Here is a 26,492-nt window from a genome sequence, read left to right as displayed (position 1 = left end):
CGTTTTAATTTCCCCTTGAGCTTACTTGCAAAAAACTAAGTCTTTGACTTAGGCGTTTTAATTTCCCCTTGAGCTTACTTACAAAAAAGTCTTTGACTACTCTTATTTTATAATTTATTGCAGAATAAAACCCCCTATCATGGTAATTACAAGGGTCAACTCTGGTATTTTAATGGTATTTTTGCCTGGAGCCCTTGCAAATATCTGACCCTGTCATTAGGTGGCACCCTGGCTCAGACAATGGTGTTTCTGTGTACTTTCTGAAGGTTTTTGAGGGGTTTTCTCCAGTACTTTTTCTTGCATCCCAAAAGCAAAATTTATAATTTTAGCACAATGTGTCTTTTTGTTATTTTAGGTTGTAATGTGATGAATCATGGACTGTGTCTTTATAAAAGGAGTTTTGTGTTTCTACTACAACTCATAGAAAGACAAAACAGTAGGTATAATCTTTCCGGAAGCAACACTTAGCGACTGTGGATGGGATAATTCACACCCTGGAAACCTTCTCCGTTTGGGAATCCACTGGGGAAAAAGTTAGAGAGTCTCTTTCTCACTAGCCCTCAAGCATCTCTGTCTGTGCCGACATCTGTCTATTCACTTTCCTGTCTCGCGGAAACTCGCAAAATACTTGCAAAGATGGATTCACACACACGTACACAAACCTCAGTTGTGCTGAAGCAACAGATGAGTGTGGGGGAGCCACAACACCAAGTCCAAAATTTGCAGTTACATGAGACTCCCCTAATGCACCTACTGGCAGTCTGCAGCTTCTTGCAATCTTTGAATTTGCCAAATCTGTCCTCTGTGGTTTAAAACCCAGACGTCTCAAAATAGGAGCACGGTGGCCTCGTTCTTTTCTCCTCAGGTGTGCGTTTTACTTCCCTCCCTAATCGTCATCGGCCGTTTTATGTAACACAGCGGCTGCGGCGGGTCGTGTGTGATAAGCACCTTGAGTTTTGTTTACCGTGATTGCGTCACCAGTGCCCTCTGGACTGTGACTTCTCCCTCCAGAGAGAGGTTGAACAGGTGATTCAAAGTTGCTGTGCTCACCACTTTTTGATGGGACAGCTGTGTTTACACAGAGGGTGATAGACGCCGTCTGAGAACACACTGCCAGGCGCACACACGTGGAAAAAGTATCCACATGAAGACAATTTGGACAAATCCACTTCAGAGGACACACTAAGCTGCTTACACATTACAAGTCGATCAGAAAAATAAAATGTCAGACGCATAAGGTCAGGCTTCGCACACTGTCAGCACTTTACGGAATGTGCTGTTACTGTCCCTGACAATCGGCCTGGGACACGGAGACTCACTGCCACCAGGGAACAAAGAAAGAACTGAATTTAGCCACAAAAAAAAAAAATTGACCTGATTAAAAAGTCCTGGATTTCTCAGAAAACATGTTTCCTTTTTTTATTTTTTACGCGGTCTTTTATTTCTTAAAACTGAAGATCATGACACCAATACCAAACGCCATGTAGGAAATTTAGGACACAGCAGTTGTTAACACTCAGCCTCATCTATTTGTCAGAGTTGTGTTGCTCTGGACTGTGCTGTTTGAAAACTTTCATTCTAATTCACCTTGAGTGACACGATGGTGCAAAACCGTTGCAGCAACAGTGACACTAAAATGTCACTAAAAAGTGACATTTTAGTGTTCAATGTACTAAATTGTCACTTTTCTCTGTGGAGTTTGGTGCTGATTAATCCATATTTTAGGTTGGACTTCTGAAATTGTCTGTTAAATGCAGCTTTCTTTTTCTTTGAAGATGTAGGCTCTTCTGTCTCCTCATTGGTTCTTTTACCCTGCGCTATGAAACTTTCCGGAGACGTTTGTTTTCTATTCATTTTGCTAGCTCTGGGTTTTCATTTAGCGGTAATGTATTATGTCTTACCGGCCGCAGCAGACCTTTTAACAAGGCAGATGGATGTAGGTAAGACATGTGACCGAGGCAACCATGATTGACATCTAAGTAAGTAAAACATCGTTCAGAATCAGATAATAAATAAAAAGGAAATCATGTAAGTTGTGCATTTTTTTCTGTGCGACCCTGTACTAACTGACCCATGGACCGGCATCGGTCTGTGGCCCGGAGGTTGGAGACCACTGACAAAAATAAGACAAAATAAGGAAGCAGACGATCAGCAGCTCTTGTGCAGCGCACTTCCTTTTTTGTATGCACTTTGGTGCAAAAGTGTTAGCAGTTAATTAACTAAAATTCCCCAGGCAGAAATGGGGGACTGAAGCAAAAACAGTGTATTTATAAATGTTCTGTATGTGCGATCTGGCAACTTTACACTCTCTTCTGGCCAAACCTCCGTGAGGAAATTGGTGATTCTACATCACAGCACAGAGAACATTCTATTCGCTGCAGTTTTCCTCTTCTTCTTAAAAAATAATTTGAATGACTTTTGAGTTTGAAAACCTTTATTCAGAGCCATGTGCTTGATGCCATGCGTTTTCCATTGTGCTTAACAAAAAGCTAACGTCCAAGAAACTGAATCAACAACAGAAAAACCTTGCCAAATGTAAGGTTGGGACTATGTTCCAAAATGATTGTGCAAATATATCTTGTTTAACTGTTACCTGAAATGAAAGTTAAATATATTAACAATATTAGTTTGTACAAGTTCCCAGCTAAAAATAAAGTCAAATATTTCAGTCAAAGATTTTTTTATGCAAAGTTACAACATATTGCACCTGTGACTCTCCAGCACTGCTTCCTTATTTGATTCAGCATTTAAAGGATCAATGTCTTATGTAATATTGCACAGTCAGCAGAACAGTCCGAAAACAACATGCAGCCAGTGTGTGTGTGTGTGTGTGTGTGTGTGTTGAGTTCTTGGGGGAAAAAAAGAAGTGACCACAGCTGTGGGACACAGACATGAACCCAAACAGTTCTTTTTTCTGTTCATTTTTCTAAGAAGCCAATATGGAGTGTGAGAGCAGAGTGATAAGGGCCGCTGCTGCTCCGTGGTGGACAGGATAAGATCCAGTGTTTACACACACACACTCCTGTCAGTAAACTAACTCTAGGACACCACCCTGTAGCACACACACACACACACACAGAAAGTGAACATTGTTGTTATTATTACAGTGGTTTAATCAATGAAGTGTCATGTTGTGCAGTTTGCCACGTTTCTGCTCCTTCACAACATCATGCAGCACAGGCTGTGTGCACACATACGAGCGTGTGTGTGTGTGTGTGTGTGTAAGAGAGAGGGAGAGATGAGTGAGTGTGTGAGTGCATGTTAAGACTGTCGGTTCCGGTCCTTACTTTTGCACTGCAGCTCCACCATGGCCTGGTACCACTCGTCCTGGTCCGCCTCGTTCTCCGCGGCGATGGCGAAACTCTCCGCCCGGGTGTAGAGCACGATCATGTGCTTGTTCTTGGAGTCGGCCCGCTTGTTGATGTTGAAGCACGTCTCCAGAGCCACCGCCTTCTTCGGGACAGGGGCCTTGCCGCGGAACTTCTTCTCGCTCTCGTAGTACTCGAGCCGGGCCGGACCGCGTTCTGAGGCGGCCCGGAGCACGAAGTACCGCCGGTGCATGGACTTCTGTTTGCGGAGGTATCCGCTCTTACGGACGTCCTCTTCTGAAGCCTGTCCATCCATGTCACCTCCACGACTTGCACTTAACAATAAAAACTTGTTTTTCTCTGTTTTGGGTATTTTTTCAATAAACTTCCAGTCATTTAAACATCCTACAGCTCGACCGAACCTCTCTCCCACGTCCACCCGAGCATGTAGGGATGAGGCAGGAACCCGTCACACCTGCAGCACACTTTAGTTTGTAAACACGGACTTCACGGTAACATTCCTCTTCTTTCTTCTTTTTGTCGTTTTATGGTTGTTTTGGTGCAGTCTTCTTAGAAACGAGCAGTGCAGCGCAAGTTTTGCAGCCGCGCAGGGTCGAGCACATGCGGCCACGCTGAGCTCGGAGCTCCGACTGTTCTTCTGCACTTTAACTACTACAGCCTGTACAACTACTACTGTGTTTTGGAGCTCCGTCCGTGCTGGTTTTTGCCCATTTTGTGCACCTTTGGCACATAGACACGCACACACAGTCACACACTGCGCCTCCGTGTGCCCTCCCTCTGCTCCCGTGGCGGTACCGTGCGTCGGCGTGGAGTGGAGTGGAGTGGAGAAGAGTGGAGCCGAGCAGCTACCGTGGAGCAGCAGCTCTGTCACTCACACTCTGGAACATCGCGGTGCGTTCATGGACCACATCCAGAGCTCGGACAACTCAAACTCAGCATTCTGTAAGAAACCAAAGTAAAACAATCACATTTTTAACTTCAGTTTATTAAACGTTATAATTCAACCTGAACAAATATTTGGTATTTAGACATTTTCTGAATTTTAATATTTTGTACAACTTTTGGCTTTTTATTGTACGACTTATATGTTGGATCTTTTAGCTATAAACAGAAGTATATATTAAGTTTATTGTTTGCAAGTATATTACAATAACTGCCAGAAATGTGGTACTTTGTCACACGTGACACAATAATAACACAGATTACGGTAATAAAGTTGTTATACCAGTAAAGGGCAGCACTTTGGGAAGACTATAGTGCTATAAAAATGGACAAAATCAAAAGAAAGTAACTTTAGTTTCAATCAAAAACAATTGTGACTATCATTTGGGCAACCCTATGTTGTCTTGCAATATTTCATATAAACTTACACATATTAAATAACTTAAAAATGTTTAATTTCTTCCAGCAGCTGTCAGCAACATCTGCGTGTCTGACTGAAGCCCTTTGTTGATGAATAATTAATTAGTAATTATCAACAATAGCTGCCTGTGAGCCAAGGTCAGGATTAAGTATAGATGAATACACGTGTTTGCTATTCAACACATCACGTACATTAGTGACATATCTGTCGTTCTGAAGATGTGGTTTGCGTCAGCCGTGTCATAAATAGTGCAACTGACTTTAGTTCTAACACTGTTTGAAGTCCAGGCAACAAATCGCACATTGTTGAAGTGTGACAACAGGGTGATGTGTGACAAATGATCGTTTGAAAGCAAGTAGTGAAACAAATACCATGTATAATTACATCCATCTAATGGTAACTAAGCATATTATTCATCATTTAGAACAGGGACGTCAACGTCATTTAGATTCAGGGCCCACATACAGAAGGACAAGTAAATTAAAAACTATTCATATTTATTGAAATATCATTTGAAAAAACATCAGGGACATGAAGTGTTTGTGTATTTTTTTTTACTTTCAGAATTCATCAAGGGGGCCAGATTGAACCCTCGAGCAGGCTGATTTTGGCCCGAGGGCCGTATGTTTGGCACCCCTGTTTTAGAGTGACTTGCAAATGTAATAACACACCGATTATGGTAAATCTCTATGAAACCATTAAAGTTTTCAGATGCATTTATATCACATAATAAAGGACATTTTACCTCACATTTCAGGCTGTCTTCAGTATTTACGCAAATTAAACACAACTGAGAAACGCTGCACATTTAGCTTAAATGCATCCAAATTAACTAAAATAATCTATATGTAAATCTGAAAAAAACAAACTGTTGAAATAAATGAAGCACAAACAAAGTAAGCTAAGGTTAACATGCAATTAATGAATGTGTGAGGTCTGTCTGTCTGCCTTCCCGCCTGTTGAGTTAATCAGTGTCATCACACTCACCTGTGCCTGTCATTAGTCTCACTTGCGTCACCCGGTGCCCTGGGTATACAGTATATGCTTCTCTCCCTCACTCAGTCCTTGTTGAATCATTGGTCATTGTGGTTGTGTGATGTTCCTTGTGGTTTTGGTCCTGCGTGCCTGTTCCCTTAGCATTTGCCTAAAATGCACCCAAACACAAGAAATACATGTTAAATGTTTACTATATAAAATGTAACAATGAGGACAACATGGCTGAATGCCACCCAACAGTTAGACTAAAACTGTTTTTATAAAATAACTCAGAAATTGCAACCAAAAACATCTGATAGGAATAGTTGAAAAGGATTAAGCAACACCCTAAGATGGAAAAACTTAAATTTCTCGAGGCTGAGGTTTTGTGACGAGTGCGTTGAGGATTCAAACCGCTGGTAGCATGATTTCCTTGAGTACGTGAAGGCCTCTCAAATCCCAGCGTGTATGGAGTAAAATTTCAGTGTTGCTGCTCCCATGACTCCATCCTGCTCTGTTTACTGTAAAAATCCCCTTCTGTCATCTCTCAGTATCTTCATATAAATGCATTTATTTGCCTCGTTTCTTTTTATACAAAGCCCCGCAGACTTTCCGATATAAACAGGGGAACATCCCCATAAATGTTCTGATTTATGATTGTGATTTACAGTGTTAAATTAAAAACATATTCCGTGGAGAATCACAGGTCAGAGCGAAGCCTTCAGGCTTTTATGGGACCACGGAGCTACTGTTGTGATAATTGTTTCCAATAAATGTGGCTTCAAGGGAGGACAAATCTGAATTTTACGGGATTATTAAAGAATTTACAGGCCTGTTCTTTCCGCACGTTGTCACACTGTTCCTCATCTGCCTGCAACCCATTTTAACCACGGAGCAAAAATGAGTATACAATATAAAGACTTCAATGTAATTGACTGACTTAGATTCCACACAGTTTGGACCGGGCTCGTACTGCAGCATCATGAATTAGTTAAACGTGTCAGACAGCAGCTTTTTACGGCTCCACGGGGACGTTTCTATCTTTGAACACCATGCTTATGCAGTATGGATGTGGTTACGCAATACGCATCCAAAAGTAACCTCCAGCACGAGGTCAGAGACAAGTGAGCATCAGGCGCCCCCTGCTGCACACATGCAGTATTGCAGTCATCAATTTGCTAAGCTCTGCCATTGCATGTGTCCCAACGGGTTTTTGTTTTTGTTTTTCATATCAAGTGCTGTTCGTCTTTCAACGCTCCTGTCTTTACCGAACGTGTGTAGACTGTGTATACGGAACAAAACGCGTTGATTTAAAAAGTATCAACCGAATCGGCTGTTAGCGGAGTAAGCTAATAACCGTACTAGTAGGCGAGGATAGAAACACTTTTTAAAAAACTGTATACTATCGTTAAAACACAATGTGTTACAAGTGCAGCGTAATATCTAAAATTATTAAGAACAAATTTACTTTTAGTTGAGGAAACTACCAATTAGCGGGATGGCAACACGTGGAACCGAGCCATTCAGCCCTTCTCGTGTAAGTTACAGTGTTCATACTGTATATTGACCAGCACCTGCTTTTCTTTTTCTGTTTCTAACGGACCTTGTTGTTCTATCGCCCCCTAGAGGAGACACGGTTTATGATTTTATCTCGTATGATCAAAACGTGGCCCATATTGTCCCACAAAAGCTTTCTCCGGAATTTTATTGACTGGCGATCTGGAAAACATAACAGACCAAGTGTGTTTAAATAATAATGAAAATAAAACACGAAGGCTAGTATAAATATGAAACAAAAAATCGAACAAAAGTTGACCTCGTTGATAATAAACTAGAACAAATCTTAAACAAGCTAAATTTTAGCATCGCTGTTAGACCACCTAATGCTCATTGTGAACTAAAAATATGTCAAGATAATCACAGGAAAATGTGAGTGGCCAGAAGGTAACAATTAGTTAGTTATTAGATAAATTTGCTAAAATATTTAGCAAATTAACAAAAGGTCTGCTGCAGGAAGTTGGCTACAAAAATGCAAAATCATGATTTATTTAAAAAAATTTAATTTAAGGCATAAATAAAAAGCCAGAGTCAAATGGTTTTAAGAAGCAGCAACAGATTTTATGAACAAACATTTGCAGTTACACAGGCAGTGTAACGTGAATCTCCTCAAACAGACTATTCTTTTTTTTTTTTTTTTTTTTTTTTTACATTTCTATATGCAAAATGAAATGAACTTCAATGTGACCTGGAAAAAAAAGAGCAAAATAAAGTTTTTAAATTTTGGTCCGATACATGAAGCGACTCATGGAATTTGATCTATCGTGCACATTTACAATATGTTCTTTTTTTCTTTCTGAAATTGCTTTTTTACATTCAGCGGCATCTCCTTTTAGCCCTATGAGCGCATGCAGCCTGAGAAACAAGAATTATGGACAAAAATGGAAGAGAACTGAGATGAACGGAGACATTTTCACAAACATTTACGACAAAAATAAAAGGCTGTTCTCGTCATTTCACAGGACGGGCTGGAGGGATTTTTTGCACTTTTTAGCAGGAGATGAAGCAGAGTAGCAGCAGCAGTATGTGTGTTATATTTGTATGGATATATATGTATATATGTGTGTGTGTGTGTGTTTTCTGCCAGAACCGCAGAGGCATTGACTCTCACTGAGCCCTGAGATGGCGTCTTTACACACACGTCTGTCTCTTCATGGTACAAACACAGTAAGCCAACACTCTCTCACACACACACACACAAACAGACATGCACACACACACACACACATACATACGCACACACGCAGCAAATTCCTGTAAACTACATTCACACATTTTTTGTTTTGTTTCTCCTCTACAAACACGTAAACACAGACACAGAGGGGTTTAAAGGAGGAGGTAGGGAGGAGTGGGGGGAGGACATCCCACGAGGAGCCTCACACCCTCCCTTTGAGGATGAAAATACTCCAGAGGCATTGAAATGGCAGCGGCTCCTCAAGTTCACTTCCCTCCACTTCCACAGAGAAGAGGAGTCGGGAGAGAGAGGAGGAGGGAGTCAGATGAAAGGATTCCGCGACGTCCCTCGACTCGGGTAAACATTTCCCTAAAAGAAAAGAAAGACAGAAAGACTTTCACTGGACACATTATTAACACCTGGAGCATTCCTAACTTTTGTTTAATTAAAGAAGTCTGTGCAGTTAAAAGAAGAAGCGTATTTGTTCAAGACAGGAATTCATAAACCTACGAAAGAGCTAACGTTGTTAGCTAAAGGAAGTTAAATATAAGCTATCGTTTTAATAGAACTTTGCCAGAATATAATTTTTACAAAGACTGACTCAAAGATTTAATAGAACTTTGCCAGAATATAATTGTTACAAAGACTGACTCAAAGATAAACAGTACATTAAACAGGCTGTAAAAGGAGCTGATTCAATGACAAAGTTCAGAAAATAATAACAAAAAGAAGGAAATAGCGAACGGTTAGCAGAAAGATGAGTAGAAAGGAAGATGAAAACAAGCTATTACAAAACAGGTCAAATTTAGACAAAAAAAAAATACATAACTGAGACCATAACTCATAAGATAAGTAAATATATAAGTCAGATAAAAAACCTTACACAAATGGTCAAATTAGCATTTCAGTGTTTATACAATTATATATAGGTATTTATACACCTCTGTTGTATTATACTCACAGTAAACGGATTCACCGACATCGGCTGTGAAACTTTGGGCTGAGAGTCAGAAGCAGGAAAGGAGGCAAAACCTGTGGAAAAAAGGAAACTCCTGAGTGTCATCAACTCTCATCTTCTTCACATCGACGCCTGATCTGCAGTCATCCCACATACAGTCCAGGTTTCACTGATGTCCCACAGGTTTCAGTGCTTCAGTATGCAGCAGGTTCTTCTACTGTACCTCAGGTCTTATATGTAATGTCTGGAGGGCTGCAGGCCGATCAAACGGACACTATCAAATTGTGAGGGTATTTCTTAGAGTGGGAGGATTTAAGTTGTTGCTTTACTAAAAAATATCCAGTGACTCCTTGTGGTCAGATTATATCAGCTGCATCCTCTGGAGGAGGACAAGTTTATGTCTCTGAACTGAACTTCATTACAGTGAAATAAAAGCTCATTGTCACCCAAAAGATTTCCATCAAAACCTTAAAATGAGACATCAAATGTTTAGGGGAGAGGTTACGGCACTTACCGTTTGCTTCCTGGTTGAAGCCTGACTCGTGAGGAGATGCACTCTGTGAGGCCGGTGCGGCGAAGGCAGTGGACGGAGGGAAAACAGAAGTGGGTGAGGCCACGAAAGCACTGGAGTCACCTGCAGAGCAGATCCAGATACATAAATAATAGTAAATAAGTGTTTTTGACCCTGTTGAACCTGAGGCCACGGGGAACAAGATGAGCCGAGTGACCATCACTGTGAATTTACATGTGATGTGGTTAAATAATGAACATAAAAGCATTTATTAATACATATGAATTATAATTAGCCCTCATCGACTGTGGTACATTCATGATTGAACTTAATTTGATGAGTACATTTTTGAGGTACATATACACACTGCATATCGTGTTATTTCCCCCCCTTTATTCAACATGGTATTAAATTATTCATAGAACAATATTGTCCTTTTTTTCCTCATAGTGATAACACTCCTAAATAGGCAATACATGTACATGGCAGCAAAATGTTGTATATCTATTGAAAAAGGAAAACATAAGCTTCATTTCTAACATATTTTGGTTAAAAGTTTATTAGATAAAACTTTTTTGTAAAAATGATCAGAAAGTTGAAGACTAACTAACAAATGGTTCAAATATTTGGACTTATTTTTAGCATTTCTAGGGGAACTTTTAGCTCCTGTATGTCACTGGCAAGACCACGGCCATCTTTGTCTAATGTTATTTAAATCGTATTATATCTTTGCTATCTTTTGGCTAAATTAAATGGCCAGTATTTAGCCAAAAAAATAAGGCTTATTTGCCGTTTACTATGTTTTTATGAGTCTATAAGAATACATTTCTGTAATTCTGTAACATTGATATATAACATTTTCTATCAACTTTTTGCAATCCCCTATCTTTACATCTAGTTATGTCTAAAGAACTTCTGTCTAATTTTAAATTTGTGTTCTTTTTTTTGCAGTACTTCTGGCTTCTCGTCTAATTTATGACATGCTTCTTTGTCTTTGGATAATTAAATGCCTATTTTCCTGCTAGCTTGCAAGGACTTTTGGCCAAATGTTAGCCGTCTGCTCGGCTAAATTTAGGACACATTTGCCCTTATTTTGCAGCATTCCTTCCATTCACTAGAACTTGTTGTTTTTGCCTTGATTACCAAAGAGGAGTGTTGTGTCAGAGTCTAAATGTCTGCAGCTTCGTGAACAGGAGTCTCACCTCCTGAGGCGTTGCTGAAGGGATTACTGGGGGAGAGGGCAGTGGGCTGCTGGGAAACAGAGCTGGAACTGGACGTGAATGGGTTTGGGAAATCTGAGACACAGACAGAGAGGACAGAGTGAGACGGGGGACATAATTCTCAGTGTGAGGGTTAACAGGTTAAATTCCTGTCTGTTTGAACCGACGCTGTTCTCTCATCGTCACACTTGAACTGTATGTTTACATTTAACGTCAGGTACATTGTTTGGACAGAGGGGGCAGCAAAGTGCCAGGGTATAAAAAGCATCATATCTGGATGGTTTCATTTTCAGAATTTGACTAACAAACACAACTTCAAGGTTGTGTTACTGCACTGCTGCAGCCTGATTTGACTGTGATGTTAAAGTGGTGTGAAAATGAGAGACCTGGCTGTTCACACAGTGGTCATTAGACGGTAACATGAGTACAGTTGCTGTTGCTTACATACTTGCAAATGATTGGGAGCTGGAGACTGTATCCGCACTGGGGGAACTGGGAAAAAGCAGGAAGATGATGCATTCATTAAATCACAAGCTTTCTGACGCCCGATATTAATTAACTTCATATATGGATCATAACGTGATCAGGAGAGCAGGGACACATGTATACAAACCAAAAGGTTTCTAACAAAAGAGGGAATGTGCAAAGAAGACGAGGTATTTCTGTACCTGGCCGTCGTCGACGTGGACGAGTGCCTGCTGCCGAAGATGGCGTTGTACTGCGGGGGGCCACTAGGTGGTGCTGAAAAACATGCAAACAAGAGCTCAACGTGTAGAAGTCACCTTAGGGCATTGATAAGCCTCTTAGTTTTGGGAATGAAGAGCTACTGTTATCTGTGGGCAGGAAAAAATAAGAGTAAGAGTTCACAGTGTTGAACCACCACTCTCTGGATCACAACAAGCTGCAGCAGAAAACCAATCACCTTCGTGCTCTCTCTACCTACCAGCCTGTGATGGGGGGGGGGGGGGGGGGGGGTTGGTTCTTACACGCTGGACAAATCTGTTACAGGACAAATATAGAAGTCTAACACGGCGTTTTAATTCAGAATATGCACACTCTGAGGGTGAACACAATGAAGATAATTCAGCTGCTAAAAGCTGTGGCATGTGGAATAAGAGTGTTACGCAACCAGGCTGAGCTGGCAGGGACTGAGGCGATCTATATCACAGGTTCACATGCAACTTCAACTCTACATCTGGTCCTCCATGTGGGTCCTTGAAAGGTCCTTAAGATAAGAATAAACCGGAATAATTTTGTCTGGACACGAAGTACAGACTGAGATGTTAACTTAAAATGATAAAGTCGTTAGAAACCACAAAGCAAACGTAGAGTGTGCCTTATTGACAACGAGCAAACATTGAATTGTATTAAAAATGTTACAGTAATGCAATGTTGAAAATTATGTTTTTGTTTTAATGTTTTGTCTTGTTCGATAAACGTCATAGTGAATTTAAACTAAACACAATCTGTTTGGTGTGATCAAAAAGGGCAACAGTATTTACTACAAGTGACTCTGACTGATTCCAAACAATGTTTACTTGGTTACATACTATAACAAGAGGAGACGTCTGGTCTGAGACGTAAAAGCAAGGTTCTGCGTTTGATTCCACCTGGCCACCAACACCATATTACGCTGTGTCAGGAAGGGTATCTGGCACAAAATGTGCAAATATGTACACAATATATCCAAATAAACACAGGACTGAATTTTCTGAAAGTTACGTAAATACTATTTGGGACAAAACACTACAGCCTAATATGAATCCAGGTGGCTGCTTCGTACTGCTGTCCTGCTGATTTCATTACTATTTGATGCATTTTAATGTCTTTCAACTGATGGTCCTTGTGGTTGGCAATGGCCGGAGTAGGTTTTAAAAAACTGTTAACTTAGATTTAATATCTCATTTGATTTTCATGACGGTCTATAATCATGATGCAAAATCAAAGCAATCTGATACAATTCATGAGGCAGAATAAAACTTTACGGTTTTAATCCAATCCTTTTTATTTGCTTTTGGGCATCATATTTGACTTTGGGGATCATATTTTTACTGCTGAAAGGCATCATAAAATCGGAAACCATCAGAGAAATTAAAACTATAAAAATCCAATGGTGATAAGCTGAGAAAATATTTGTAAAAGACTGCTTTAATCTTAATTACAATATTCTTATCTGCTGATAATACACAACACAATGATACAATGATATAGAATAGTTATATTGTATATTTCTTACCTGTGTCAGAGAAGACACTGTCCAGCTGTGACACGGCAGCGTACCTGTCCTGGAAGCTGACCGCTGCTGTCGTCTGGTTGACACTAATGGGCTGTGATTGGGACTGGGAGTGCTGTGACAAAGACTGGGGCAGAGGCTGGGACTGAGGATGACTCAGACCTCCAAAGTCCACGCTGAGAGACTTCGGGAAGGCCCTAAAGGGCCCCGTGGCCCCTGAGGCTGATATTGTACGACCTGAGAACCAAAAAATTCAAGAGTCAAAACCTGGCATGTTGCTTTTTAGCCACCAGAGACAAAGACAAAGTACATTTTAAATCCAAAACCTGCAAAGCTTTGACATGCTGAAAATCTTTAGGTTAGTAAAAAGGATTTGCAGGGTCCATTTTGTAGAGCTATGTATCTGAAAGTTGGCTGTTAGTCAATTTACATATCCTTAACTGACTTTGGCTTCTTCTAAAGCAGTCTTAGTATTTTCAACTAACATTCGGCAAATATTTAGCTAACTAATAATAATTATCCAAAGCAAATAAGAAACACCCCTAGTTGTGGACAGTATATATTTCACAAATTTGCATTTACATGTTTGAATATAGCAGACACTTTTATGCAAAGTGACTTACAACGAGGGAGGAGCCATTAAGTGGTTCCTCCAGGAGTCAAACTGGTTCAAAAGTAAAATTCTCATGTATACATATCTGAAATATGTCGTAACTTTATTTGCTGAAAAAAGTCGTTTAATGTGTGTTGACAAATGCCAAAACAGTAACATTTAATGTCAAATGAAGTATATCACCTCATGTATGTGAGTTCCAGAGACATTTGTGGATATACATTCATATTTAAACCAAAGACAACAATAAGTAATGCTTTATAACTAATGTAAAAATACTAGAAATACTAAGTCAGAACACAAACTTTAGTTTATTTTATTTGTAAAATAATGTATGTCAAGCTACAATATGTTTTCATACTATGAGTCTCAACAAAACCAGGATTAGTTTGTATATATGAAGTGGCCCACAGTGGTCATTGTGGTTAAGCAGTGACATGAAAATAGAGAAGGAAAGTAGCAAGCCCACAATTTCCTTAGATACATCTTCAAAGCAGCAAATCAACATAAATGACTGTTGTTGGAAACAGAGGCAGGAAATAGCAATCGTCATGTTTTCTTGTTAGCAGGTGTTAGCCCCAGAGCATGCTTATGTGATGCTAGCACATGTTTTTGCTGTTGACTGGATTAGACAAGTTATTTGAGAAAATACAGCATGCAAGACACATTTTTATAAAATCATCAAACGCACTACATATTTACACAGAAATTAAAGAAATGCTAGCGTAGGCTAAACCTGCTACAATGCTTCTTTGTGATACTAATGAGTGTTGGGTCTACAGCTGTGTCCTACATAGTTTTTTAAGTGCTTCTACACCGATGTGGACAGAAATACGAGTGGCCTTGTGCTAAGGGAGGGTGGATAGTAGCTGCAGCTACTTCCCAAAAATAGCATCCCTTCAAATGTGTTGCTCTCCTCTGAGAGAACAGTAGCTATGTTTGTATGACTCCGTTTCTCCTTGACCTTCTCACTATTCAAAATCTTTGTAGAAACTCCTTTTTTTTACATCCTAAATTTCAAAGGAAAGGTTTTGATGTTTTTAATTTTAGATCCGCTCCACTGACCCAGACTATTGTCAACTTATGTATTAGATGGCATATGCAAAAACCAAAGCATAAAATCTTGTGACCTTTATGCACCAGGGTGGCACCTGAGAGCAGAACAATTGAGAATTTTTAATGTTCTTGAAATATTGATTCAACTAAAAACAGCAAAACTAGGGGCCAAAATAGTTATTTTAAACCTTAAATGTGGCCCCATGGATAAATGTTCAAATTTAAATTCGCAACAGTTACTCTAACAAACAATTATATAAAACTTACCTTTAATAATATCAGAAAGTAAAAGGGAAAACTGTGTCAACAATAGCAAAAAGAACCTATCAATAACTCAAGTAAGCAGAAAAGTTTGTAAAATGTAGCTTGGAGCACAGCTAAACATTAGCCCAAAATGTACTAAAAGTTATGCCAAAAGGCTGCAGATTTATGAAAAAGCACTCAAAATGATCCAAAGTGCACCTATATATTTTCCAGTGGGGGACTTGGCTCCAGTTTGATTTATATCGCAGAATATGACACGAGATGTTAAAAAGCTTATTGATCTCAGCCATTCAGTAGCGCACACACACTTGAAAGCATCGCTCGGAGTCTTACCTAAAGTGAAGTGGTTTTTGAAAGAACTACTTGCTATGAGGATGTGGAGGGAGAGAAAAGGAAGAGAAACACAGAGGAGTAAATGTCAACAGTGCCATAGCTTAAAAAAAGGAATAAAAATGTTGACATCGCTGGGCAGGATGGCTGCCTGTAGAAGAGTGCCCTCACATAGACAGCAACCTAGTGTGCTAGTAAGAGATTAAAACTGAGCAAGATAGTGAAAGAGAATGACAAGAATCTAAAATATGGCAGGCTGTGTCTCTTTGTGTCCTTCCAAAAATGTTTATACTCAGAGCCAAGAAGTATAAGAGGACAGCTTCATCAGAGAAAGTACAAAAGCTCATTATAACCTTGCACGACTATATCTGAAATGATTCAGTCTATTTGGGCTCTACATCAAGGTCCTGAAGGTACAATGCCAACCAGGTGTGATGGGTTTATTTTTGCAGAACATTTGAATTTAGTTTGAGAGCATAAAACATTATATGAGAAATGAACAAAGCCATTTTGACTTTGATACATTAAACTCAATTAATTCATCTTAAGACACTCACAGTAAGTGATTAACACTGGACACAAAGGAACACTGGGCTATCACCTGGGGGGGATTCAAACCTGCAATCCTTTAACTACAAGCCTAATCCTTTAACATCTACCCAAACACATGGATTGCTGTTTTTTAGGAATTCATTCAACATTAGGAATTCTGCTGGATGGTTGTTGAGATTAGACTACCCTCATCTGCAGTGCTTTATGGGCTGTATTCCTTCTAACAGGATCAATATTTACAATATGTGGGTTAAATGTTAAATTAAAAGATATTGTAAATGTGAAATAGGACCAATAATGTCTCAACTAATGTTTCCTAATGTCTAAAACACAGTTAGCAAGTGTTTTCTTTTCACAAGATCGCCCTGTTGTGGTTCAATAATGTTACTCTTTTCTACACTGGCTTGATTTCATAACCTGCATTGTTTACTGACTAACTGGAAATACAACAAAGATTCCAAGCCTCTTAGTTTTCTTTTTAATCCAGACCTACGGGAATAAGAAAAAAAAACATCAAATCCAGTGAGTGACACACCTGATGGACGTGGGAGGGCAGGGAAGGACGGGTTGTGGCTCTGAGTCCCCAGTGCAGACGACAGGGAGCCTGGTCGCTGTCGTTCTATCCCACACAGTGTGGCGTCTACATCAGAGACATAGGTAGGTTTATAAATAGGATTTGGACCGTAAATATCTACTCCCACGTAAAGATCGCCCCCTGACCTTTTAGAGGGGCATCTCTAAAGCTTTGGGAGCGCGACGGCCGCGCCGTGAACACGTCTGTACGCATGTCAGCAGGAGAGATGGTCGGCGCTCTGTCCCATTGTGGTAACTGGGCCTGAGACTGCAGGAGAAGAGACGGGGAGAGAGAGAAAGAGGAAGAGGAGCAGATGGGAAGTGGAGAGAGAAAGAAACAAAGGGGGAAAACTGAATCTCTTTCAAACACTGTCAATAATTCATAAGCAGAAGCTTTGATGTTGGAGCTGCCTCCTATCACTCCCTGACCCATCTGTCTGTGCAGCAGTGTGGAACGTCACCCCGGGTCACTTCTTCTTTGTTAAATCTCATTTCTCTTTTGGCTCTCTTTGAACTACAGTCACTGGTTTTTACTGCACACAGGTTTCTTTCTCATTCCCTCGTCCCCACACTTATACTCAAACCCTACATGTACAGTCAGGACACCTTTAAAAGCTCTCACCAGTGGCCTGTTAGGCCTGGAGTTGGAGGTCATGTTGTGAGGAAGGACCTGGTTCGCTAAGGGTCCGAGGGAAGGGGCCATGGACTGAACCCCAGGACTCCAGGGACCCTCCATGTCCCGTCGGTTTTTGCTTTTGGAAAAATGCCTGTAAAAGTGAAAAGTAAATGCTTTAAATCAAATCTGAAACACCACAATCAAAGGTTCACTCTTTATAAACAGGAGGTTATTACAGAAAGTTTCAGTTTCAGTAGTTAAACAGTTTTGTTTTTAAAACATCCTCAGCAACATGTGGCAATAAAAAAAGGCTTCACATCTTAATAATTATTAAATTAAAATCTAAAAAGATGTAAAGTCATTACTGTATTATTATTTCAGTTTATTTTGCTCAAAACTGAAATGGACCAAATATAAATATATATTTTATTCTTTTATACTCTTTTCCCATTTGCAGCTTATCTAATTAGTAATAACATTTTGTGATGGAATCTTGTGTAAAAGCCAACAATTTTAAATGAATGAGTATTTGTATAAGAGTTATACCCCGAGTGGGACATTTTATATTTGGGTTCACAAAGGGTTAACCAGGTCCAGTTAAAGTGTGCATCCAGTGAATATGGGGGACATAATAATGATTGTATTAAGTCTGGGGTAGAATTTCCCCACAGATCCTTTGCTAATTTTTTCAGGAGTTTATTATTTTAATTTTAAAATAATTTTTAATTCTAAAACCAGCTTGGATCCTCCTCACCATTTCTTCTTCTCATATTTGTCCTGAAGGAACTCTTTGAACTTCTGAGAGTCCTTCATGTCGGAGCAGCCGTCTGCCTTAAGGTCAAAAAGACACACAGCCAGGTCCTCCTCCCGATCTGAGGAGAGCACACACACACACACACACACACATACAGACATACAGACATACAGACATACAGACATACAGACATACAGACATACAGATATTTCACAAGACATCAGTCAGCGATCACATGACTGTGTAAGGACACACAGCAACAGTGAAGGGGTCTGTGTCTCCGGGCTGCAGCACAGAATCAAACCACAATCTCGTCACTGGTTTGGCATTCAGCCTGAGTCCAGTCTCACACAAACATAAACAGGCTTCTTCATCACTGATTCATCTTCAGCACCGGAGTGAGAGTGCGGCAAACATTACTGCCCGTGAATCATAACTGGCTTCATCTCTCCTCGGAGGAGGACGCGGACCAGTGGGAGGAGGAGGCTGGAGAGGAAGAACAGGGACGACACACACACACACACACACACACCTCTGCCTCCTTGCACATTAGAACTGACACACACACACAAATCCAGGCCAACAGGGAGCTGGTGAAAAATGGGCAGCACTCATCTCTATGGCCCGAACACTTCACACTTTATCACACACTGCTCGGACCAGTGGCTACAAGAGTCATTTTCCTTCTTTTTTTAACACTTCACTGCACTTTTCAAAATATTTTACCACGTTGAACCAGGGAGGTGTTTTATTTAGACCTCAATTAGGTTCTCCAGCAGAATAAAATGCTTTTTTTGAGGGGATTTACATATTGAATAGACTTTTAAATATTCAATGGGAAACACAAGGTCACTGGTAGTCACAAGAAGGACACTGGTCATTTAAATTATACTTTTTTTAAATACAAATTATTTCAGTATCCGGTTTATATAGAGCAGGTGTGTCAAACTCATTTTCACAGGGGGCCACATCAACAATACAGTTCCCCTTAAAGGGCCGGTTGTAAATGGAAGACTGTATAGATCAGGGGTCGGCAGCCCCCGGTCTGCGGACCACTACCAGTCCATGGGTCATTTGGTACTGAGCCACAGTTGGACACTGAAAAATGTACTTAATTTTTACTAATTTACTTCATTCAAAGAAAATCCAGTCTTATCCATTTACATTCTTTATTTAAAGATAATCTGGCAATGTTTTAAAATAATATGTCATTCAGACTCTGATACAAACAGAATAGAGTCTAAAAGATGTTTTATTTTGAAAATGTAATGACCCTTCAATGCTCAGCACCTTGGTACTAGTCTGTAGTAAGGGGTGGTACTGGCTGACCAGTTCTTTAAACAAAAAAGGTTGAGGACCACTAGTGTAGATGTAACTACTCCATAACAGACTAATACGTGTTTCTGAAATTGATTGTTATTTGATTTATTATAAAAAACTTTTAATTTCTCAGGTTAAGAACCTCTACTGCATGGACTTTACTAAATGCTTTTTAAGCTCCCGCGGGCCACATTTGGCCCCCGGGCCTTGAGTTTGACACATATGATATAGAGTATAAATAAAATATTGATACATAACTGGTGGTCTGAATTTATATAGCATATATACTGTTATAGGAGGATGAAAGCCTTCTGAGAGCTAATATGTCAACATTAAGATTTGTCAAGGACTTCCAGCGTTTATTTATTTCATCACAGGAGTCACTGTGGCTTTGTTGATGTTATTATGCAACTGCATTTTCAACCCCTTGGACCTATTTTCATTTGACTGGTACTAATGCAAATGTGACCGCAGTAATTGGAAACTGTTGCAGGTACAGTAAAACTGCATTCTGACACTGAATGATCACAAACATGGCAACAATGGAGCTCAGAGTGTTGTATTTTTGCTGAGGGAATGCGGTCAAAACATGTGCTGAGTGAGACATTTACAATGGAAAAAACTTTGTGAAGTGGTGTCTGGAAACCTACTGTCCCACAGACACACACACACACACACATACACAGAAAGGAAATAAATGGTGGTTTGGGAGGGACAGGCAGAGCTGCTCCTTTTGTTTCTTGGCACTTGTTTAAGGCCAGCGCTCACATTCTTCCCTAAAAAACAGCTTGATGACCACAAAGACTGGTTGGACTGGTCGCTGCGACACAGGAAAGGTTTCATATTCCAGAACCTTAATATCTGATCCAGGGTTCTTTTAGAGAGTAAACTCAGACAAAAGGACAAAAACAAACAGACACACTTACCAGCTGCTGCTGCTGCTGCTGCTGTTTTTATCAGCAACCCTGAGTCATATCACATGAGAGGAGCCAGAGTCAAAACAAACAAAAAAATGAACTGTGTCTGAATTGCTGTATAACTTAAAAGAATGGTTGTTCTAACAATAGAGGACCGAAGACTTTATTTCCCAGTTCTGACTTTTTTTCTCTAAGTTTTACTTTGATCTCTTAATTTAGACTTCTCAGAACTTCTGGGATTTAAGTAAATTACTTTAACCACATAACACTGAGATCTTCTCAGAACTTCCTTCTAATTAACTTGTCTATAATTTTATGATTTGTGAAAAAGGTTTTTTTCTCAGAATTCTCAAAGTCAAAACTATGATTTATGTCTATATTTTTTTAACTTAATCTCAATATAATCCATATTTTTTCCTCCAAAATCTGATAAATGTACTCTTAGATTTTTAATATTTCTAAAAATTTAGACATGATCTCTGACTTAACTTTCACAGTCCTATCTTTTTCACACTTAGAATCAGATCTCTGGGTCGAAGGAAATAAATCACAGCATATTGTTTCCAAGTATTGGGATTTTTTCTTCTGCCACCTGAAGAACCAAGTCACCAAGTCGCCATGCCACAGCACTCACCTCGTTGCCATGGTTCTGGAGGAATTCCACTTCCTGTTGCGAGAAGGTTGTCATGGAGATGGACTTGACTCTATGCGGAGGGTTCAGGCCTCTCCTGGGACACGGAGAAGAGAATTCATGTGAAATAAAGCAAAAAAAAAAAAAAAAAAAACCTAACAAACAATTAGGGAGACATGTCTGTGTGAATCTCATGGACTGAAGATTTGAAGGTGACTGTGAATTGACTGTGATTATTGGGAGACTCACAAACACAGAAACCAGAACCTGTCAGTGCGTCTTCATGCCGGGACACAAAGAGGGGCATTGCTGAAAATGTGCAGGTTACACAAGAATATATTGTGTAATAAATCTGTGATTTCTCTTTTCCTCTGAACCAACATGTGAAACATGAAGAAGTATTATGATAATTTATAACCTTAATATCACTTTTCACCTTTTGTACATGTCTCACAGCCAATCAGAGACGGTCTGACTACAAAATTATCAATGACTATTCATCTGCTTTGCTTCTGCCACCATGGGTCATTTGTCTTGTTGGTTAGAAGACATGTGGTTCTCAGACTTGAGACAAACTCAAAGCCCTGTCACTTTTCTGGGGCTCGTCCAAGGCCCAACTCCTTGTCAACTAAGGGTCTCTCTATGGGAATTTTCTCTTTTGCTGTTTTCCAAAATGTACTCTTTCCTTGCAGACTTCCACCTTATTTCCCAACTTTGACAAAAAGAAGAACATGATTATCTGTGAAGGGTTGCCATCATATCAGTGCAGGTTATTTCACAGTGAGACCCAACAACACTTAGAATGGTTGCTACTACAGCAGTATTTCCCTATAACTCTCTTGGATGATACTTGGTTTTTGCATCACTGTATCAAACTAATCCACAAACTAGCTCATCACCATATATAAAACTGACTCTTCACACTTTACAACACTAAGTATAAAGTGATGAGACCATCTGCCTGTGGAGGAGAAGGAAGAGACAGAAGAGTGTTGGAGACCAACATGCAGAACAAAATGTGACAGCACACTCTCACACACAGTTATGCACAAGTACACGCCCACACTGGACGGGAGCCTAGGGAGAGTCAGAGAGAGAGAGAGAGAGAGAGAGGTAGTGTCAAACCTGCACCATGACGAAATTGAACGCAACTCAGAGCTGGAAATTGACCAAGAGGAGGTCTGTTGATTATGAAGCTGCTGGAGGACAAGCATGAGAAAGAGGCAGAGGGGGAGACAGAGACAGAGAGAGAGAGAGAGGGGGACTGCGTAAATTAATGTGCGCACAAACACTCAGTCACACTCACATCTTGCACTGTTGCACTACGCCAACTCTGCCTGTTTACGCTGAAAGGCAGGAGTGCAGTGTGTGAATCCGTCTACAGTGCAATCACATCTCACATTCTTAGGCCTACTCCTACTTTTTTTTTTTTTTACAGCAAGAGTAGCAGTAGCAGTGCATGCATGCGCATGCATGTCTGCCACTGTGTTTTCACAACATGATGTTGCTGAATGTGCAGTAAATAATAAAAAGCACGAGGAGGCAGGAGAAGGAGGAGGCAGGAGGAGGAAGAGGAGGAGGAGGATTGGTACTCACAGCATTCCGGAGCACGACGTGCACACGAAGCTGCCTACGGTGATGTCGGTGTAAGTCACCCCAGGCTGGTTGCACTCGAAGCAGTGTTTGTTTACTCCAGACTGGGCCAGCTCGCGGACCTTACGGGAGCAGATCTCCTGGTTGTCCCGGTGCTTTCGGTTCGACATGTTGTCTAATTCCTCTTGTATAAATAAATCCTCTCTCGGGCCTGGAGGTCAGGGTCGGTGTGAAGTCACCGGTACCACCTCACCTCCGACTACTCCTCCTTCTTCTGGTTCTCCTCCGCAACTCAAGCCTGCATTAAGGAAGAGCTTCTTCTGCTGCTTCAGTCCAATGCATGGGTGCACACAGGGGAGGCGTGTCAAGTCAGATGACAGCAGCTTAGCTAACGAAAACACCGGAAACACTTTCTGGACACTTCAAAATAAATGCGGAATCTCGTAGCACTATGCAGGTTGTAATTATAAATATATATATTTCTTATCGATTATTTTGTTAGCATCAAATGTATTTAGGGTATCAAGGATGAACATTTTTCATTGTTGTTTTCTCAGGCAAAAATAATTCATGCCATGATTGATGGACGATTTGTCCATCAAAGATGGAGAAGGGGAGAGTAGATGGGAAAAGGGAAATGGAAGAAAGAAATATAATAAAGAATCAAATATTTGAGCGGTGGTGCTTCAAAAACAGGCAAATCAAAGCTTCTAGCTGGGAGTGTGATTAGTCAGATATTGAAGTAGCAGTGCGACGATTAATCGTAGAAACATTTGAGAGCAGTAAATCGATTTTTTATTTAAATTGTATTAGACGTCACGGAATGGACGTCTTCGTCTCTGTGGCGCAATCGGTTAGCGCGTTCGGCTGTTAACCGAAAGGTTGGTGGTTCAAGCCCACCCAGGGACGACCGTTTTTTTTTTTTTTTTGCGTTTTCACCGATATAAACTTGGATTCATGAGCTTGAGATCTCCTGTCAGTTTATTTTGAGGACCACCGATTGTCTGTTCTATTTTGATTGTACGCCGTTCACTCAACACACCACGATCTTTTTGGTGCATGTAAAGGCAAAGAAAATGTAAAAAAGCACATGTCAAGAATCTCTCTATTCTTTGAAATACAACAGAGTTACGTTACAATAACCATTTTAAATTTAAAATGAGCAATTTATTATCTGAATGTAATGTGGTTACTGAATAACACGATATCCTCAGAAGCAATGTAAAAAAAAGAACAATTAGTACATTCAAATACTCTGTATCGTGTTCTACGCGTCATCCCCGTCTCTGTGGCGCAATCGGTTAGCGCGTTCGGCTGTTAACCGAAAGGTTGGTGGTTCAAGCCCACCCAGGGACGAAGATTTTCTTTGTATTTTTATAACTGTACTTTTATGATCTGATAAACTAATCGTCTTGGTTTGTCTCTACAAAACGTTTTATATCAAATCTATTACAGTCACACTGCAGGACAAGGCTGTTGTTGCTGAGACTACGGATTTGGGCTGTGACTTCTCTCTGCCTTTGACACTTGGACTAAAGAGTAGGGGATCTCCTGTCAGACAAGAACAAAGACCTTTTGAAATGTCAACTTAGACACTGGCCAGACAACTTTTTTTTTTTTGTCTTTGTGAATCACAAACTGCTGTGATCCTGTGCCACCTCCTTGCTAACCCCCTTTCTCTTTCCCCAGTTCTTTTGGCGAAAATAATGATAACAAAAATCTTGTGGATCATCTTTTTGGGCTAAATCCCATCTACCACTTAACCCTTGTGACCACAACCCCCCTCCACCCTTTTTTTTTCTTTGGTATTGGGTGTGGTCACCCCCTTGTTCTCCCCAACGACCCTCTCTTTCAGGTGTTCAGCCTCTCCAAGGTTAAATACCAGAAACTTCCCAGCAGTTAATTAGACCTAAAGAAGCCCCTTAGATGAGAGGTGAAATGTCTTCGGAAAAACCGACATAACTACTGCCCTTGACATAACTACTACTTCTACTACAACTACTTTTGTATAAGATGACCTGGATGAACTTAAACCGAGATTCTAAATGTGCTTAGGCGTTAAATGAACAGAATCTCTCATGGAAACAACATAGCAACATTTCTGGTACGGTGCACTAAGTGAAAACATTTTACTCCCGCCCATCTTACTGTATGGTAACAATATTTATTTTGATGAGGCCACTTAGCAACAGGTCACACACGCCCTTCTTTCAGTTACGTCTATTAATCAAATGCGTTTCACAGTATTTGTAGAATCACACACGCACGCACACACACTACTATACCTCTCCCCCCGAGGAGAGATACATATTTACTTATTATATTTATATATTTATCACTATACCTCTCCCCCCGAGGAGAGATATAGTATTTATATTTACATACATACATACATATTTACTATTTTCAGTGATATATGAGCCGAAGAAAAGAAAAATGTTACGTTTGGGGTTTTTTTCTAAGAACTAGACGGCAGTGCAGGGACTGACCAGCAGAGGGAGAAATACACCCTATGACAGGAATGAAATCAGGAGGAAGACAGACTGTACGAGTAACTATTTAATTTACTTTGTTTGTTGTTTGTAAGATACACAAACGCAAATACACAGACAGTCACAGTGTCAGACACAGAATGGTAGACCATTGATAGGCAGGTTCATAGTAAAATTTGGTAGGTAGTTACATGTTTAGATAGGTATGTATGTCATACCCCTGGTACATAGACTGCTATCTTGGTAAAAGGTAATTTGGAAGACAACTGGGGATGTGGAGGGTAGAATTATAAGCAAAAACTAGGTCAGGTTGGCAGAAATTGTGTTGAAAATTATATAGGTCTTGGTAATAAAATAAGAAGTAGGTAGGATGGTAGGTAAATTAAAAAAAGAAATCCAGTGCTCTTGTTGAGCTTGTCTTATGAGTAGGTGCTTTGAGTTAACTTGTTTGTTGTAGGACATGATTGATATAACGTCAATTTGCCAACAGTTATTCACTAAATACACATGGTTGCTTATGGCCATCATCCTATTGCAATGAGCTTGTGTACTAATGAATCTGCAGTTACAAATCTTATGGCAAATTGCATGCACACTACTTGGGTGGTGACTAAGCAGTACATATAAATGATGACAGTACGATCCTGTGCAGATAAAAACGTCCATTAACTAGATGATGGTGTTTGTGTAAAGGACAGAGCAGAGTCACACTTGAGCTGCTGTAATTACACTTGTACACCTCTCTGGCTTCACAGCGTCTGGGTTCTAAACCACAGGCTTCTGAGTGTCTGACTACATCAGTGTGTGGTGAAGATGACAAAGTGCAGTTGCTTATTTAACATTGCCCAGTGTGCTAAAATTGTTGTTTGGGTTTTTTGACAAATGTAAAGAATGAAAGATGGTTTCTGACGGAGAAAAACTATCAATATAACAGTTTTAAATGTTTTATATGATTCTTACTTTCTTAATTTAAAAAAAATGTATGGGTTACTGGCTTCAAGCTTATGCTATCAATAAGGTCCCCATCTGGGTTCAACAGGAAGATGACGCAAACCTCCCATTGAGCCTCCCAACGTTGCTTCATTCGGCAATGTCTATCACGCTACGCTGTGCATATACTGCCACCCTAGTCTGTAAATCTCTGCATGTATGGGCTCAAGTGCCATAACACTATAGATGGCAGGTTGGCTCACTTCATCCCCAATAGTGGCAAACCATCAGTTACCCCATCACTTGAACATGATTCTTTCCTCCCAAAATGTGATTTTGGGAGGAAGGTTTCTACAGATCTGGGATTAGATCCGTAACCACATAAGAACAACAGCTCAACAAAGGCATAATATTCATTGTGTATATAAAAATTCTCATTCTTACAGGTAACATATTTTGATACTTTAAGAGAAGCATGTGAGAGAAGAATGCAAAATACAGATTCTGAGTACTCTGATATATTTTCAAGGA

The 26,492-nt window shown here is 40.1% G+C and overlaps 2 protein-coding genes and 2 non-coding genes across 6 annotated transcripts; 2 read left to right on the top strand and 2 right to left on the bottom strand.

Annotated features, from left to right (window-relative positions):
* Nucleotides 1-54: 54 nt before the first annotated feature.
* Nucleotides 55-5,965, bottom strand: LOC103386702 (insulin receptor substrate 1). 3 transcript variants are annotated; one of them, XM_025057615.1, is made up of 3 exons: nt 5,680-5,965; nt 3,288-4,269; nt 55-3,052 (listed from the first exon to the last, which is right to left on the bottom strand). In XM_025057615.1, exons 2-3 carry the CDS (start codon nt 3,622-3,624, stop codon nt 2,919-2,921), a joined length of 471 nt encoding a protein of 156 aa, XP_024913383.1. In that variant the 5' UTR covers nt 3,625-4,269; nt 5,680-5,965; the 3' UTR covers nt 55-2,918. The 3 variants fall into 3 exon arrangements, with proteins under 3 accessions (XP_024913383.1, XP_008319340.1, XP_024913384.1); XM_008321118.3 differs by lacking the exon at nt 5,680-5,965 and adding an exon at nt 5,438-5,620; XM_025057616.1 differs by lacking the exon at nt 55-3,052 and having other exon boundaries at nt 3,066-4,269; nt 5,680-5,943.
* A 1,883-nt stretch (nt 5,966-7,848) lies between these two features.
* agfg2 (ArfGAP with FG repeats 2) lies at nt 7,849-22,916 on the bottom strand. Its single transcript, XM_025057610.1, is given in 14 exon segments — nt 7,849-8,767; nt 9,360-9,430; nt 9,871-9,990; nt 11,070-11,162; nt 11,536-11,579; nt 11,756-11,828; nt 13,324-13,557; nt 16,671-16,775; nt 16,856-16,976; nt 17,331-17,475; nt 18,079-18,167; nt 18,170-18,196; nt 20,950-21,043; nt 22,543-22,916. Coding segments are annotated over 14 exon segments (1,431 nt in total). The 5' UTR covers nt 22,710-22,916; the 3' UTR covers nt 7,849-8,719.
* A 458-nt stretch (nt 22,917-23,374) lies between these two features.
* trnan-guu (transfer RNA asparagine (anticodon GUU)) lies at nt 23,375-23,448 on the top strand. The gene has a single exon. It is a non-coding gene; the product is annotated as a tRNA-Asn (tRNA).
* Nucleotides 23,449-23,821: 373 nt separating this feature from the next.
* trnan-guu (transfer RNA asparagine (anticodon GUU)) lies at nt 23,822-23,895 on the top strand. Its single transcript has one exon. It is a non-coding gene; the product is annotated as a tRNA-Asn (tRNA).
* The last annotated feature ends 2,597 nt before the right edge of the window (nt 23,896-26,492 follow it).

Source organism: Cynoglossus semilaevis, chromosome 1 (genome assembly GCF_000523025.1).
Source record: "Cynoglossus semilaevis isolate Cse_v1.0 chromosome 1, Cse_v1.0, whole genome shotgun sequence".
Lineage (NCBI taxonomy): Eukaryota > Metazoa > Chordata > Actinopteri > Pleuronectiformes > Cynoglossidae > Cynoglossus > Cynoglossus semilaevis.
This window is presented reverse-complemented; position numbering and strand designations above follow the sequence as displayed.

Bases quoted from the DNA above. Each gene is read 5' to 3' on its own strand.
- LOC103386702 (XM_025057615.1), bottom strand. From the start codon at position 3,624: ATGGATGGACAGGCTTCAGAAGAGGACGTCCGTAAGAGCGGATACCTC. The intron at 3,053-3,287 runs GTAAGGACCGGA...TGTGTGCTACAG, and splicing joins GGTGGAGCTGCAGTGCAAAA to GGTGGTGTCCTAGAGTTAGT.